Genomic DNA, 16683 nt, shown 5'->3' on the forward strand with positions numbered 1-16683 from the left:
CGTATTTGGATTAACAGAAGGGCCAGAAAGTGTAGACTAATGTGACCCCCCAAGACACTGAAGAGCAGGGGTCCCCAGATGTGTCCAGGCTCCCACTGCACAGCACTGTGACCCAGTTCAGGTCCTGTGAGCTGCAGGCTCCTGTTTAGATCATGCCGATGAGACTGAGGATGTGTGTCGGATCACATTCTCAGAACTGCAGCACTGGGGCGGGCTGGCTTTCACACAAGTGCCTGCAGCCAGTGAGTCTGAACTGGATCCAGCTGCCCTGGACAGTGAGACTTAAACAACAACTCCCCCTGCTCTCCTTAAATGAAGAGAGAAAGGGTGCGCTGTGTGGAGAGGGGTGCTCTGTGTGGAGAGGGGTGTGCTGCATGTAGAGGGGTGCTCTGTGCGGAGAGGGGTGCTCTTCCCCCTGACCTGGATGTAAACTGTGCCCTTTCTGCAGCAGTCTCCCACAAACAGCAAGTGAAAGATGCTCATGGCTGTATGTGTTGGCTGAAATGTAGGCAGATGGTGTTGAACTGACTGTGCTGACTGAGCTGACTCCTTCTGTCTCACCCTAATGAGGCCAGGCAGGGACCGCTCAAGCTGGGCTCCGGCCAGTGGGGTCCGTCAACAATCTGTCGAGACCAGACCGCACTGCTTTTCCTCCGGAGCTCCGGACTCACACGTGTGCAGCAGCAGTGGAGTGGGGGGACATTTTCTCAACAGCGCCCACCAGGTCCGGTGATGGTGACGGTGGTGTGTGTGTGTGTGTGTGTGTGTGTGTGTGCTCGGACCCGAGCTCTGCCATTTTCTACACCCTGATAGGAAGGAGATGGCTGCTCCCCCCGGCGAGCAGCGGACAGGTGACTCTGTTCCCCGCAGGTGAGGTGGGGTGTGGGCTCAGGTTGCAGCTGTCCCCCAGGCAGCTCCTGGGCTGCAGTTGCCATGGCAGCCTAATCCCCAGCTGCCTGCCTGCTCCTCTCCACCATCTGATAACACCTCCGTCTGAGGGGCGCTCTAATTCCTGGAGCAGAGGACTCGCAGATTGATTTCGGCTCCTATGTAACACTGAGGCTCGCTGTGAGATCAGCTCTTTCTATTGCTGAAGAAAAAAAATCCCTTCTTCGTTTTCTCCTCAGCCACCGGAGTTTTAATGGCAGGACTTTCTTTCTGCTGCATTACACAATCCCTTCATGAGTTTACTTGCTGTGATGTTTCCTTCAAAACGTTTTTTTTTGCGCTTATAAAGATGAATAGATTAGACGATTTGTCCACTATATTTCTTTCCTGGTGAAATGGAGAGGGAAATAAATTCAAAGAAAAGATACTGCTGGGTGGTAGGGTTTGTCAGCTGGGAGATATGGGCATCGACAGCAGTTTCCTGGTTGAATTCCACTCTGGTCTGATTTCAACTGCTGAAGCGATTTCTCACATCCTCGCCTGATCTGTTGTAGTGGAAGTGGGGCTTCTGGCACAGAGTGGCAGCTGTGTGTGACCCAGGTGGGTCCCCTCCTGTACATAAAGCGCTTTGGGCTTCTTTGGGGTGAAAGGCGCTATATAAGTGCAATCAATTAGTACTATTCTCATAATCACTACTATGATGAAGGTCCCTTGTGATCCATCAAGTCATCGTCTTATAATTATTGTGCACACACAAGAGATACACTAACTGTGTTCTGAAGTAAGCACACAGGCCAGACACACGAGCAGTTTCTGTTCTGTTCGCGCAGGGAAACTTGTGCTCCGAGCTGCCGCTTGGAGAAACAGCACTGAAAGCCACGACGTTAGAGGTCACCCCTGCCGGGAAGGCTTGTTTGCCTTCGTCGGTGCTGCTGTTTCAGTATTAAGACTGTGACGGTTTGTATAATACCACCAAAGAAACCTGGTTCATTCTCTCTGTTTCCCACTGCAGTCTTGAACTCTCGTGAGTAGACATTTCCTCAGCAGTGCTGGCGCATCCACGTACAGTACGTCACCCTCCCGGGCTAGATTTTACATTTATCTTTAGAGTCCGTGTATCATATTGGCTGTCTAACTGTGTTGAAAAAGAATATCGTTAAACGTTAATTAGGCTTGTGTGAAATCAGATATTTTGTACGTTTGAAATGGGTTGCGATGCCTACTACTAAGACTTTTCTTCACATTTTGTGTGCTAAGTGCGCCGGATGTCTAGTCCTACAGCCAATGTTTCAGTCCGGTACTGTAAAAGTGTGGGACCGGAAGAAGAGGAGGTCACAGTTCCCACACATGTGTACATCGTTCGAGAGAAGCTTGTACCAGTCAAGTATTACTTTAATTTCTGGAGAGGGAAGAACAAAACAATCACAGTAATAGCGATAGCGACATAATAATTATACAAGATGGCTGAAATAATCCAACAGAGGATAGAGGACAGAATCCCTGAGTTGGAACAGCTGGAAAGAGTGGGATTATTCACGAAAAAAGAAGTGAAGTAAGTTGTATTTTGGTGGCACTGAGCTCAAAAACACACCGCGGCAGCTAATAATGTCAGTGGAAACGGATTATTTTTGTTGAAATGATTTTATGGTTTAATTTGATACTACTTGGTCACGTCAGTCTCCAATGACACGAATAATTTACAGTAAATTCTAACTTAAATTGTGTCATATAGTTATTACTAATGTAGGGTGAACGTTTTCTTCTCGGAGGTGACAGAAAAGAGCTTGGTCATTTGTACCTCGATCCTGCCCTCGAATTTTAGGCGAAGTCTTTTTATTCATAATCGGCTTTACTTCAGTGATGGCATTTGTCCGTGCTTTTGACTAAGCCTCTGTGAGGTAACTGCAGCCAAATTATATAGCAGACAAACGAAGTTTTGATGCCTGTGCGTGTTGTTTTCCAGGGCTATGATTAAAAAAGCAACGGCTCTAGAATACAAGTTACACAGGAGAATCATTAGCAAAGAAGACTTCATCACGTATATCCAGGTGGGTGTTTCATTCCAGCGGAATGTCTCGGATTAACCGCAGTGTAAAACTCGTAACTCGTCGTAGAAACGACGGATTTATCTCATTGTCAACACGGTTCCTTATGTAGTGCCTGTCTGTCACACGTCTGAATTACTTAGGAGCTCAGCTGTGCATACAGAGTCTTTACTAAAATTGTTTCATATCGGTATTGACATACATCACACATCCCGAATCCTAAAGTTTTTTTCACTCTGTTTTTCAGTACGAAATTAATGCTTTGGAGCTGATAAAAAAAAGAAGACAGGTAAGTTGATTTTGGCCAGCAGGCTTGTCTCCTGAAGGATTGTTATCATCCTCAGTCAGAAAGCAATTATTATTATTTCCCTTTGGAAAGTATCATCTTCCCACTATGGTTTTGTGAAACACAAATGTGTATTTCTTACAGATTTGTTTTTAATCAGTTCTGGGGTTTTTTTCAGCGCATCGGCTACAGATTCAAGAGAAAAGAAATCGAGTTCTCGATTATTCAGCGAATAAACAACGTTTTCAGGCGAGCCACTGCAAAATGGAAGGTAACTAGTAAAAAAGACCCATCAGCAGAAGGACAGCGCATCTAAACAGGGCCTAGGGCCCACGGAGGAGGGAAACACTAGTGACTGACGAAAAACGAGCTGAAGCAACACGCTTGCGATCGACTCCAGGTGCTCCAGATCGTTAACCATCCGCTCTCTAGCGGCCGTTCTAGAGACTAGAAGTGTCGAAGTGATGGTCGCTCGACTCGCTCCGTCAGTCACGTGGTTTAGCACTAGAAGAGTTTAAAGTGCATCGTGTCAGTCGACGTCATTCAGCTGGTGTTTCCCCCTCCTTCTGCACACGTCAGAGTGAAAGTGCCCGGGGCCCACGCACACCACAATCCGACCCTGCGCCCAAATTCAATTTATAGTATTTTTTCTTCATTTCTAAAATGTATTCTGTAAGAATTTAATGTAAATGTTTATATCTATGATTTGGAACCCATGTCGTGGAAATTGGAGTCTGTAAAAAGGGAACAATAGCTTTAAGGCTCTAAGCCACGTCTCTCCGTTCACAAGCCACGCTGCCCTGGACTGTCCAGCTGGAGATGGTCAGTCAGCTGTGGCGTGAGCGCGGGACCCGCTCCGAGCTGGGCATTCGCAGGGGGGGGGGATCTGGAGTGTCGGTGGTGAAATCGAAGACCAAACCATTTTGGATGTTGAATAGCCGACAGTGTCCCATGCTAAACTGTCCTGATTCTCTTTCTGCAGTGTCACTTTTTTGCTTTCTTACTCAAATAGAATGAGAAATGTTCTGTGCAATATTAGTATTTTCTTCCTGTGTTCGGCCAGCATGTGACATTCAGTACAGCGCACTGAAGTGTTTCTGTGTCGCTCCTAGGACGATGTCCAGCTGTGGCTGTCCCATGTTGCCTTCTGTAAGAAATGGGTGGGTAATTTTAAATCTGTTTCCCTCCTTATTGTGCATCTTAATTTGTAACACAGCATTTGATTGTGTTGAATCCTGCTTTGCTGTGCTTTCTAAAGTTCATTCTTTTGTCTGTCCAGAACACAGTTATCCAGCTCAGTAAAGTGTTTTCCTCAATGCTGGCCATTCACCCAGATAAACCAGGTACAGTCCTTGAAAATTATCGATTGATCTTGATGATTGTCATAAGTGCAGTTAAAAGCTTTATCGGAAGAGGCCTGGAGGAGCGGTTTTGTAGTGGTGGAGATGTCTTGGTGCAGAAAGGTAGCAAGCAGGCGTTGCCAGTGGAGCTGACTGAAGCTGTCTCCCTCCCCAGCTCTGTGGATCATGGCCGCGAAGTGGGAGATGGAGGATCACTCCTCCTCCGAGAGCGCGAGACACCTGTTCCTGCGTGCCCTTCGCTTCCACCCGGAACACGCCAAGGTGTACCAGGAGGTGAGCACCTCTGAGCCGGACCCTGGGCACAGCTGCCGTCCTGCTGGGTTTTCCGGTTTTCGTGTCGAGCTGAGCTCGGAATGACCTCATGCACTGAGACTTGGACAAAGGCCCCCAGCTGATGGCGATTTAAAGATGCTTGCATAGCCGACTGGAGTGAGGCTCTCTGGTACTCCAGCCCTGGACAGTGCCTTGCCAAGTCCCAGTTCCAGCCCAGCACCTTATCACCTACCTGGATCTTGGTATGGGGGGCGGGAGTCCATTTGGTAGACGCAGGAGGCTGCTAGCAGACTGAAATGCTGCTGTAAGGTGTTTATTTGTAGTGGAGTGGCTGATCCTGAAGGGGGGGTCAGAATGCAGAGCAGTCCCCTTTATCTCCTGCTCCCTCTCCATCTCTGCAGTACTTCCGGATGGAGCTCATGCATGCAGAGAGGTTGAGGAAACAGAAGAAGGAGCTGGAGCAGGCCAAGATGGACCTGGTAGGTGTCGGATGTAGTTGCTGCGAGTCTTTTACCCCCACTGTCTGTTCACGCGGTTTCAGTCTTGACGGGTGTGTCTGTCCTCCAGGGAGAGTACGAGTTTCCTGACGAGATCATGAGTGGCAAGCTGGCCGAAATCATTTACAAAGAGGCAGTTCAAAAAATTAAAGGTGTGTTGTCATAAGTACCCTTTTGTTTTGACTTAAATACGACCAGCAGAAGGAGCTGTTGTGTGAGTTGCGCTAAATGTGTTTGTACCTCTGTTGCGGTCAGGGGCCGAGTTTGTGCTGTCCTTCCTGAAGATCGCTGGGCTCTTCGACTTCACGAAGGAGCTGCAGGACATCATCATTCAAGAGTGAGACTCCCTGCCTGCTGTTTCACCAGTGGTGGATTAATAGTCTTAGGCGGGGGAGCTTCATAAAAGCACCTCAGTTGAGCAGTACTGCATTAGTATCACAGCCTTGTGCCTCTTGTTTTGTTGCTGTGTGTTACCAGCTGTGTTTATCCAACACGTCTATAAAAATACTAGAAATCTTGAGTACAGCCTTCAGCACTGTTGCAGTGTGGGCTGCAGTCCCAGGTGCAGGAAGCATGTAAATACAGTGCAGAAGCTGTGCATTAGCAAGACGGCAGGGTCTTCGCTGTTTGTCTCATTGCCACTGCTCCTCGCCAAGCGGGAGGTGGCTGTGTTGGGCGTCCCCATGTGTGAGTCTGCTGTTGTCCAGCCTGCAGAGCCGGCATGCCGGCGACCCCGCGACCTGGGACTTCCTGGCGCGGCGCGAGCTGGAGGCGGAGCCCCTGCCGGCCGCACACATGGTCCCTGCGCAGAGCCGGGCGGCGGAGGTGGGGCGGAGAGAGGAGCGCAGCTGCCAGGTGTACGAGGAGGCGGTCAGGAGCCTGGGCACAGGTACCGAGAGCCGCGGGTCCGGAGAGGAATGACTTCTGCTCCGCAATCCCGAAACAAATGCGCAGCCGACGGCTTTTCAACGAGCCCCGTTCTGAAACAGTCGCTCCTCTGCCGCAGGGGACGTGTGGACGCGTTACGTCACGTTCTGCCTGGACCGGTTCAAGAGGAAGACCAACAGCCAGGCGCTGAAGGAACAGGTGAGCTTGTCTGTTTGGGAGGCTGCGTCTCTCGCCGCAGGCGGTGGCGGCGTCTGGGCTGAGCCCCCTGCTGATGTGTGTTCCGCCGGCGCGTCACACGCTTGCTCTGATTATTTAAGTCAGGGCTTCAGTGAGTTATTAACTTTAAAGTAATTACTCAATATATGTGAGACAAAGAAAACAACTGGATGAATGGCCTAACAGACTGCTCAGGTTGGAAGACGTGCCAGAAGGCTCCAGGCCCTCCTGTATGGATTTGAGTCCCATGTCCTGCAAACTGCTTGTTCCACGGGCTGCCCCCTCCGGGCTCTGCCCCAGCGCTGGATGCAGGGAGGCCCTGTCCTGGTGGCTAGCGGAGTCTGTACCACCTCTGCCCGTTATTGCCCAGAGGGAGCAGCTCTGTTCCGGCAGAGGAGGGAGAGGTGTGGCTGGAGCCAGGCGGGATCGAGAGACCCTCCCTGCAGGGACCGAGCTCTTGTCTTGCCTACAGAGGCAGGCTCGGGCAGTGGCCCGGCTGTGTAAGAATTAACAGGAGTTGTACAGCTCTGCACCTTGAGGGCCACAGAGCCTCCTGGTTTCCTCACTGCCTCAGCTCCCACTCCTGTAATTTGAACTGAATAGTTGCCTAACAGGACTTCTGCCCAGATCCTTAATTGCAGCTCGTTTTAAAGAGCGTGACCTTGGGCACGCGGCTAGGAGTTTCGGTTTGAGCCTCGCTAACCTGCGCCCCATCCGCCTGTCTGTTTCAGAGGCAGGAGAGGCTGCTGGCCGTGTTTCAGAGGGCACACGACTCCATGCTGCTGGATGAATCCCTGTATAAGACGTGGGTAAGAGGATTCGCAGTTCTGGGGCGGCCGTTTCTCTTTCTGCTGCTGCTCTGACGTGGGGGAGCTCGGGCAGCAGGAGGGCTTGCCAGAGCTGTGTGTTGCTCACGGTCGCTTGGGTCTCCTGCACAGCTCCAGGTGCTGCAGTGCGTGGGGCTGACACGGGTCGCCACGGAGGTTGCCATGGCGGCGACGCAGCGGTTCAGCCGCTCGGTGGAGACGTGGTGCACCAGCCTGCAGGCACTGATGGCGCTGGAGAGCAGCGACGTCAGCAAGATGTTCGATGAAGCCCTGACGCTGATCAAGCCCAAGGTGAGTACCTGTCGATATCGATGTGGCTTTGAGGCGGGGCCAGATGTGTCACTGACCTCTCGGGAATCTGTGCTCTGCTGTTTATTCCTTTGTGTCAGCTGTTCTTTGTCTTTTCCCTGTGCATTTGGTACATTAAATGCCTGTTTTCCGTATGAAACCATCTGATTAATGCAATATAGTTTAATATGGGCAGAACTACATGCATGTGTATTGTTGCATGGCTAGGACTGTTCTTCATTTTTAATATGTATTCATTTTATGTTGAGTGCTGTTTATTTTACAGTGATGCCAAAGAGAGATTTCCCAGATGGACGGGCGTTATATGAAGTTATATAAACTTTAATATCATTTTTGATACTTTTAAATAATAAAAGCAAACAGTTATTATGTATCAGAAATAATGTCAATCAGTCATGATTTAAGTAAAAGACCAAACAAATTCAATTACAAAACGGGGGGTCTGGTGTGTGTTGATGCCTTTCAGTGGAGTGTCCTTCAGCCTGTTCTCGTGTGTCAGTGTGCTTGGGCAGAGGTGCACACTGGCACTGGCACAGGGGTGGGCGGCCCTGGTGTGGACGGCACACTCTGATTCTTCTTTTCTGTGCGTGTGTGTGTGGAAGGAGAGCTGGGCGCTGTGGAACCTGCGCCTGCAGTGGAGCGAGACACATCAGAGCCCCGAAGAGACCAAGGCGCTCTTCCAGGTGAGAGCTGCAGGAGTCCGCTCACCTGCACGGGCCCGGCCTGGCTGGAGCCGGCCTCGTCTTGACCTCCCGACCCCGGAGCACCGACGCTTCCTTTCCATCTGGGGTACAGACCCTGGACGTTCCTTTCGAACCTCCAGCTGTGCTCATTATTCCGCTTATTCTCTTTTCTCTCTCGGGACAGAAGGGAATACTGTCTTCCGTCCCCGCTGTGTCCATGGAAATGAAGGAGAAGTACCTGGACTGGTCCTACCGGACCGGGGGCTATAAGGCGGCAAAGAAGACCTTCACCAGGTTGAGCCCAGCACACTCTGTTGGGGTCAGGGGTCCGGGGGATTGGGGTCACGGAGGGAGGTCATCAGAGAGGAAGTGGGGGGTGCTGGGGGGGGTGCTGGCACAAGAACCGCTGGGAAACTCTAAAGGCCCTTATTTCTAGCCTGTCGGGATGGCAATTTCAGGACAAACCCCCGTTTCTTCAGTTTCATGTCGAACTCCTAACTAAACCCCGCTGAGCTGATCGCTGTCCTCTGCCCTGTTCACTTGCAGTCTGCACGAAAGCCGGCCCTTCTCCAAGGCCTTCTTCACCAGGATTATCCAGCTGGAGAAGGAACAGGTAGGAGAAGCTTCACAGCAGCTTTACAGCAAATCCCCAGAAACTCTTTCCCAGGTGTGAGAATCACGGTGCAGTTTTGCAGTTCTCCAGTGCGACAGGAGTAACTAGCTGTGAGACGGTTATTTTGTGAAGCCTTCTGAATTTGATTTAAAGGCCTGATGCAGTGTCTCCTCTGCCTGCAGAAGCCCTCCAAGATGAGTGCCCTGAGAGACTACTACGAGCGGGCGCTGAGGGAGTTTGGCTCTGAAGACGAGGGTGAGAATTGAGTGGCGCCAGGTGTCTTCTGGTCTCTGAAGAAACGTCCGGACTGTGGAACAAGTGCTGGCTCTTTACTTGGTTTGGGAGAGAGCGGTGCTTAATTCTTCTCTGGGGAGTTTTTGCAGTGCTTACTCTTATTCTGGTACTTTTTAGTATTACCGCAGTCTCCTCTTTTTAAGCTTGTTCATTCAGTTGAGCCACAGAACGTTGTTCCAGTGGACTAGGAGCGCAGGGGCAGTGGTGCAAGTGCGTGGGTGTGTTCTCCAGCCCACTGTATCTCCACCGGCAGAGCTGGGGGTGTGTGCCATGTGTGTGCACACACCTGTCCGTTCCTCAGCTCCGCAGCGGTGTGCTGGTCTCCCGCTGGGGACAGGTGTAACCCTCTGTGCTGTTTCTGCGGTCTTCCAGACTTGTGGCTGGACTACATCAAGGAGGAGCTCAGCCACCCCCAGGGGCAGATGGAGAACTGCGGGAGGATCCACTGGAGGGCCATGAGGACCCTGGAGGGCGAGCAGGTGGAGCGCTTCGTCACCCAGTACACCCTGCTGCAGACCGGGCACCTGTAGGGGGCGCCACTGTATCACCTGTGTCCCTGTCCGACCGGCCTCGGCAGCCTGTTCTCTTGATCTACGGGGGAAAAAAATGTCCCGGTGCTCCTGGCATTGTCACCGCTTCTTAAAAGTGTTCCTAAAACCCTGCACACCCTGTTCTATTTATCCGTTTTTTTCTAATAAAGTTGCCGATTTTTGCACGTGTTTCTGCTGCCTTACTTCCCGCGCGAGCTCCGCCTGGGACTCCCTGTCCCGTTTCTGTCAGTCCTGCGGAGCCGGGCCCTTGGCCGTGCCGGAGGCAGTGTGGAGACGTGCACTGGTGTTCTGGGGCCATGGGTGGGGGGGGGGACAGTGGAGCTGTGGCTGTCCTGCTCAGCAGGCTTGAGCACCACTGTGTGCGTGTGTGATGGCAACCGACGTGGCATGGGGGCTCGGGGACCAGTGACCAGCCAAGTGTTTGTCCGGTTTCCCAGAGGAATGGGACAGAATCCCACAGGACAGCGCCTGAAACCTGCTGCACAGTCACCGATGTTCGGCGGGGGTCACACTCGGCCGGCCTCTGACTCGCTGTTACTCCACCCCGTCACCCCCACATCCTTCCTCGGGAAGAGCCGCGGACAGCTGCCCTGCTTGTTGTGATATTTACACGCCAGAAATTGACAACCTCAAGGAACCCAAAAAAAACAAACCAAGAAAATGCCACCAAAAGATGAAAGTTTTTATTTTTATTGGGGATTTGTTTTCCCTTTTTCATCCCTGTTGTCTTATAGTTCACTGTGCTGTGTCCAGGGTGTCAGAAACCTGCCCTGTGACCTGTCCAGCTGCAGCCGTGTCTCACAAACAGCCCCAGGCAGGGAGTCTACAGCTACCATTCAGACACGGGTTTCAAGGGTGACAGGTCTCAGGAGCTCCCCAGTCGCTTCCTCCCCCCAGCGCAGTCGCACAAGGGGCAGCCCGACCCCCACTGCCAGCCTGCCCTCCGCCATGGAGACACCCCGGGCAGGAAGTCATCTCGGGGGGTTTGGGGCATCTGAGCCTCCGCACACGGAGAGCTGTCCTCACAGTGGGCAACTCCCCACCTTCCACCCCCTCGCTCACGCCCGCCGGGGCTGCTGGGACACCCCCCCCCCCCACACTGCCCAAACTAACGAATAATTTATACAATGAGACTCAGTCCCAACCAACTACAAGTTGCTTATTTTAAGTAGGTTATAAAATCCATTTGAAATCTCATCTGTCCGAGAGCTGCACTAGTGGGACACATAACCCGTGTAGCGAAGGGGTGGGTAAAGTACACCTAGCGTGGGGTGGGCAAGCAGCAGGCAGGGGTGTCTGCTGAAGAGGGAGAGACCCGCTTCCTCCACTGAGGCGACACCCCATCAGTACCCAGACCACAGCCAGACAGAGCTGCAGCTTCACCCAGCGGGCCCCTCATGGGACTGAACCACAGCCCCTCACCCCCTCTCTCCACCTCCCCTGCTGGCGCAACAGCACAGCGGAGTGGTTCCCGAGGGGCCGGAGGTCTGCTCCCAGGGTCTCCTTCCGGCGTTCCAGCCCTCGGTGCTCGAGCAGGGAGCAGTGAGCTTCTCCTCTGCACCCGTCCCAGCAGGCCTGCGCTGGCACTGGAGGAGTCGGGAGCCTGGAGCCTCGGGAGAGGGGCGAGCAGCAGGCAGGCAGGACAGTGTTCGTTTACAGCTCCAGCTCGGTAGGCGGCAGCATCAGGGCCTGAACAAAGGCCTCCAGAATTCATTGCCCCCTTTACTGCAGGTCTGTCCCACATGCTGAGAGCTCCTCCCCAGGAATCTGGCACCGCAGGGCCGGAGCTGCCCAGCCCTGGCGTACCTAACGGACAACTCAGTTCGCAACCAAATCCAAGGGTGCCCAGCTGCCCCCCGAGGACCAGATCCTGATACCCTGTTTGGCAGAGATCCAGAATCCCTCTGTATGACAGTGACCTCTGACCCCTGAGCTTCAGGCTTAAAGGGGCGCCTGCGATCAGGGGCCAGAAGGCCCCTTAGTCTACACCCCCTGGGAGAGACAGCCCCAGCTCCTCTTCAGTCACCCACGTCACCCCTGACGGGGGTGTCGATTGAGCACTCTGGGATGATCTGCCAGGCTGGACTGATGTGATGACAGAGACCGGTGGGGCCAGGGGTTTGAACTAATTGACCCTGCACCAGTGCTGGGCTGCACTAGAGGGAAGGACCTCCTGACCAGCTCCTCAACCGCAGGACCACAGTTCCCAGACGAACAGAAGGGAGGGCACTTCATACTCTTCAGGCTTGATCATATAAATAACTCCCTTTGCAAATTTGACCATGGCTACCTACAGTATATCTTTGGACTTAAATCCAGTATTTACTGATGCTCAAGTATGAATCTTCTTTTTAAAGGAACATGTAAAAACACATTTCCAATGCAGTTAGAAATGAGGATGGATCTGAATCAAGTTCTGTTCTCTCCCAAGACACCGCATCGAAGCTACTGTCAGAGAAGTGCTACAGCTTAACCCAACTGCACACAATTCACCACCTTCTGCACATCACCTGCACTTTCTAAAAACTCAAGGCTAAAGGCAACTCAACACACCAGTACAGCACAGTAATATAAAATCCTATGAATGATAAAAAATGTCTGATATTACAGGATGTTAAAAAAATACAGTGTGATGACTTTTACCCATAAAAGTTAATATAGTTATGAGATAACGCAGTAGCCTAATCTCCTACTTAACCAACGCCAGTACTATTTTAAGTAAAATTACTCCGGGGCTTCTGAGCAGTGAAAGTTCAAAACGATACTATCAAGAAAACCAAAATGGCACAAAAGTGGAACTTTTTCTGAGCGTCTGATACAGTAAAGAGAATCCAGAATCAGATGCCAGTGGACACCGACGGTGAATAAGGTCACTTCCACGTTTCAGTTCAGGACACTCCCTGCTGGCTGAGCGGCGGCGCGTGCAGGCTGGGGGTCTGCTGGGGCGCCGGGACCCCGTCTTTGGAACAGCATTAACCATCCCTGTGCTGGGCCTGAGTCGATCGGCTGGGGGGGAAACTGTTACTGCATGCCAACAGATGTTGAAACAGAACAAAATGCCAAGCCTTACAAATCTCTCCGAGTGATCTCTCCTGGTCCCCTCCCTCACTGCCCAGGGGACAGACACCTCCCTGTTGGTGACCTCTGACCCCTGCTGCGGATAAGCCACGCTTCTGCCCAGCCCGGGATCAAGGCCCGCCGACCCGGAGACAGACTGCTAACGCCTGGCAGACACTGCGCTGTCCTGGCGAGTCCTGCTGCCCCCAGGGAGCCTGGGGTCAGTTTCTCTCCCACAGTGCTTCACCCTGCGGCTTCTCCGCCAGCGGGAGACCGATCGCCTCGCCGTCGCGCGCCGCAGAGCGCGGTGCTCCTGGCCAGCCCGGCGCCCCAGCTGCGGGCTCAGCGCTTCCTCAGCAGGATGTAGGTGACGAGCAGGACCAGGCTGGCGGACAGCGCCATGATGACGCACTGGTGGACGGTGACGGCGCTCTCCAGCGCATGGATCCGCTCCTCCATGGCGCTGGTGTGCAGGTAGTCGTATATGGAGGCGCCGATGCTCCACACGGCCCAGACCGCATCCACCACGGCCTTCATGGTGGGAGACACCATCGACCGGGCCTGCCCCCCCGGGGGGCCGGAGCATCAGACTGGGGCCGCCGGCTCGCCGCGCCTGGGGAGACACACAGCAGACCCCCGCGTGAGACACCGCTGCAGGGGGGGCCGACAGGGGCCGGGGCCCGTGCTGCAAGCAGTGCTGAGCTATAGCGCTGGCTGTGTCTTATTAAAAGTGCTCCGGGGAGCCAGTTAATGGGGTCAGTATTACCTCTGGGGAGCAGCCGCCGCACGCATCTGCGCTCTGCCAGCGAGCGGCGGCTCCCTGCGGGGTTAAATCTCGAGTGTCTCCAACCGCGGTTCGGTCCCCCGGAGTGGCCTCATCAAGCGGCACCACTGCTAGGGGTGACCGGCCGGGGGTCTGACCAGTGTAGAGCCCTCTCACACACAACGCGATCGATGGCCGCGGCTGCGAACCCGTCAGCCGAAGAGCCCGTTCAGTTTGTTTCCGCACGTCCTAATCGACAGAGGGTCACGCACCTGTGCCTCTCTGTTGCGGTGGGGCCTGCGTGCGCTCGCCCACAGCCTCTCGGCCTATTTCAGGCAGAAGCAGCGAGCGAACTTGCTCTCTGCTTCTCTCGCTTTGAAAACAATGAATCCCTTTTTCTCTCCAGAAAGCACCCGTATACCGATTCTGCTCCCCGAGCTGCACCAGCAAACCGACAAATCGTTCACAGCCCCATTCCTCAGACCACCGGGCTCCCGAAACGGATTCTTCACGCCCGAACCTGCTTGCAGTGATTTCTGCGAGCCTAGAAGCCGCCCGCGTTCAGCCGAGCGGCCGGCCTTGAGCTCCGGGCTCTGGGCTGTCGCCACCCTCGCCAGGAATGCAGGGAACAGCTGACAGGGGACAGATGAGTTTACGCGACGCCGGCCTCCGGGGCACTGCAGACTCCAGACCTGCGCGACGCTCTCTGATCGACACCCTCCGGTGCGCACGGCAGGAATGTGTATGTTCCCACAGCAAGAAGCACCCCTCGGCTCCGACTCACCTGAGTGCCGAGACCCGCGGCGCACGACCGATCCGTGCAGGTCGAGCTGCGCTCCAGTCTCCGGGCCGGCCGGCTCCCGAGTCACGGGCTGCGCGCAGCGTCACGGCGCCTCCCACGGGCCAGGCGTGTCCTCACACTCACGACAGCAGACCCGCCCGCCCGTGGGACCTTCTCGCTGGCACGGGCGACAGCGCCGATCTCGCCAAGTGCTCCGACACCTCGCCACGGATGTACAGTATGCATGCATTCACAGTGTTTACATTCTCGTGCAAAACATCAGTGCTGCAAGCCGCTGTATCTCCTCGCTTACGTCGCCTCTTGAAACAAGATCAAATGCTTTTCCGTGCGCGAATTCCTCTTTCTGTACGCTCACTGCACGCCACCTAGGGCTTGTCGGAAGGTTTGACTCAGGACTTCGGAAACATGTTGTTACGTCAGGGAGGAGAGCGGGGACTCCCGGCGGTGGACCAGGGCATGGTGCACTTACTGCCTCCTTGCGGCGCGCTGCGGCACTGCGCCCAACTGCGCCATGAGCAGGGTTTACAAACCAGCGCTCTCGAGTCGCGTTCAAGGTTCAAGCAGACGAGACGCGTTCAGGCGCGTCGCGCGTGATATCAAACCGCTTGTTGTAACTCATTTCTCTATTCGCGTGAAACCTGCGGTTTCCAACAATCTACAGGTATTATAGGATTCGAGTTTCCTTTTTTTTTTCGGCTCGCATTTCCGGCTGCACGACTTTCTGGGTTACTTAGCATCGATTACCGACATGATCGGTTAGGACACTGGAAGCCGTGATAAAGAAACCAGAGGAACCAACTGGACAGCCTCTGCAGTGTTTCACAGGCGGTGAAAAGCATGAATGAGTTGGTCACGGCGCGTAGACGCGTCCCTTTGCACGAGGGTGCCGTTTATTGTACTGGGGCCTCTTGAACCTTCACGATTGCCGGTCTGTTGACAATCAAATCACTGTTCGCACCCCAACAGCCCCGTGAACTTCCAGTGCGGTGGCTGCGAGCAGAACTCTGTCAGGCGCGGTGGCCAAGTGGTAAGGCGTCGGTCTCGTAAACCGAAGATCGCGGGTTCGAACCCCGTCCGTGCCTCGGAGGAGCGGCCGCTGGCGGGCTCGTATTTTGTTTAAAAAATTGTAAAATGAAAACCATGTACCTGTACTATGATTAAAACATCCACTTCGGTGATTTTAGCGGGTCCACAAAAATGTGTATTTCTTCAATGCTGGCTATCGTGTGTGTCCATCATTTGAACAGTTTATACGACGGAAAAGCTCATTGGTGATTTGAATCAGAAAGGGGGTATGCGATGCCCTTTTTATTGAAATATTACCACTTGATACATCAAAACAAATATTTTTTAGGATAATATTTTTTAAGCGATTGCGGAAATTAACACAAGCAATCGCTGGACTTGGTTTAACTGGAGGGATACAGACACCTTTAACAGAACAGACCCGGACCTTTCAACAGCACAGACCCGGACGGGATGAAAAATAAATCTTCTTGACTACAACGCGTACTGATTTCTCTGGTGAGGACGAAAACGCTCAGAAGTAACATCCGCACCAATTCATTGGAGCGCAGGTTAGAGCTCACCACCAGAGGGCGCCGATGAGCTTCCAGCAGACGCGTCGTGACCAGAAATCAGAGTCGAAACCCGGGTTCACTCGGGAACATCTCTCAGCGCGCTCAGATTGGCTCGGAGTCCAAACCCGTTATTGGACAGTGCCAGAGGAATCGTCCTTACCCTCTAATTCAGAGACGCTGCAAATTCAGGGGGAGTCTCGTATTTAATTATAACAATAGGGAAGTATACGCTCCATATAAATCACAAACTCATAAGACACGTTAATCATTCCCGTGTGAAACACACTCTTACATAAACTGTTTATTGTATACTGTAACAGCCCAGCACGTAATAATTAAATGACATGCAACGTTATACACACATCTCATTTTTTTTTTAATCAATTATATTATATTACTGTTTGCCTGACACTTCCTTACCGCGCTAGATTTCGGTTTAATTCTGTTAACATTTCACTGTGAATAAAAACGGTCAGCAACAGGTCTGAACAGGAGAGGTTGAAGCCACGCCGTCTCCCACTGGGCGAGACTGTGGGTGAGGCCCCTCCACGTGGCTCGCGCGTGCGTCACGCTCACTTCGCCTGCGGGTCCCCCGAGTTCACCGCCCGCGTGACGCGCCCCGGCCTCCCCCACGGAGCCGAGAGCCCCGGGTCCGGCCACTGGGCCAGGGGCGACCATACCAGCCCCCCCCCCGTCCTGGGCGCTCGGTTTTAAGATGATTTGTAATAATAAACTTGACTTGATATAGCG

General features: G+C 53.2%; 1 protein-coding gene and 1 non-coding gene across 2 annotated transcripts; both read left to right on the forward strand.

The window, feature by feature from the left end:
• Positions 1 to 2199: 2199 nt before the first annotated feature.
• On the forward strand, positions 2200 to 9897 carry utp6 (UTP6 small subunit processome component). The gene is made up of 19 exons (XM_088927669.1): positions 2200 to 2440; positions 2852 to 2936; positions 3181 to 3222; positions 3398 to 3490; positions 4332 to 4379; positions 4499 to 4562; positions 4735 to 4853; positions 5255 to 5332; positions 5421 to 5502; positions 5606 to 5687; positions 6058 to 6239; positions 6357 to 6436; positions 7186 to 7263; positions 7393 to 7572; positions 8193 to 8273; positions 8458 to 8567; positions 8820 to 8886; positions 9069 to 9141; positions 9553 to 9897. The coding sequence occupies exons 1-19, from the start codon at positions 2349 to 2351 to the stop codon at positions 9708 to 9710; spliced, it is 1794 nt and encodes a 597-aa protein (XP_088783795.1). The 5' UTR covers positions 2200 to 2348; the 3' UTR covers positions 9711 to 9897.
• Positions 9898 to 15363: 5466 nt separating this feature from the next.
• On the forward strand, positions 15364 to 15435 carry trnat-cgu (transfer RNA threonine (anticodon CGU)). Its single transcript has one exon. It is a non-coding gene; the product is annotated as a tRNA-Thr (tRNA).
• Positions 15436 to 16683: the final 1248 nt, after the last annotated feature.

The sequence above is a fragment of the Atractosteus spatula genome, chromosome 11 (assembly GCF_055471065.1).
Source record: "Atractosteus spatula isolate fAtrSpa1 chromosome 11, fAtrSpa1.hap1, whole genome shotgun sequence".
NCBI classification, from domain to species: Eukaryota; Metazoa; Chordata; class Actinopteri; order Semionotiformes; family Lepisosteidae; genus Atractosteus; species Atractosteus spatula.

Bases quoted from the DNA above. Each gene is read 5' to 3' on its own strand.
- utp6 (XM_088927669.1), top strand. From the start codon at position 2,349: ATGGCTGAAATAATCCAACAGAGGATAGAGGACAGAATCCCTGAGTTG. The intron at 7,573-8,192 runs GTGAGTACCTGT...TGTGTGTGGAAG, and splicing joins TGACGCTGATCAAGCCCAAG to GAGAGCTGGGCGCTGTGGAA. The intron at 9,142-9,552 runs GTGAGAATTGAG...GCGGTCTTCCAG, and splicing joins GTTTGGCTCTGAAGACGAGG to ACTTGTGGCTGGACTACATC.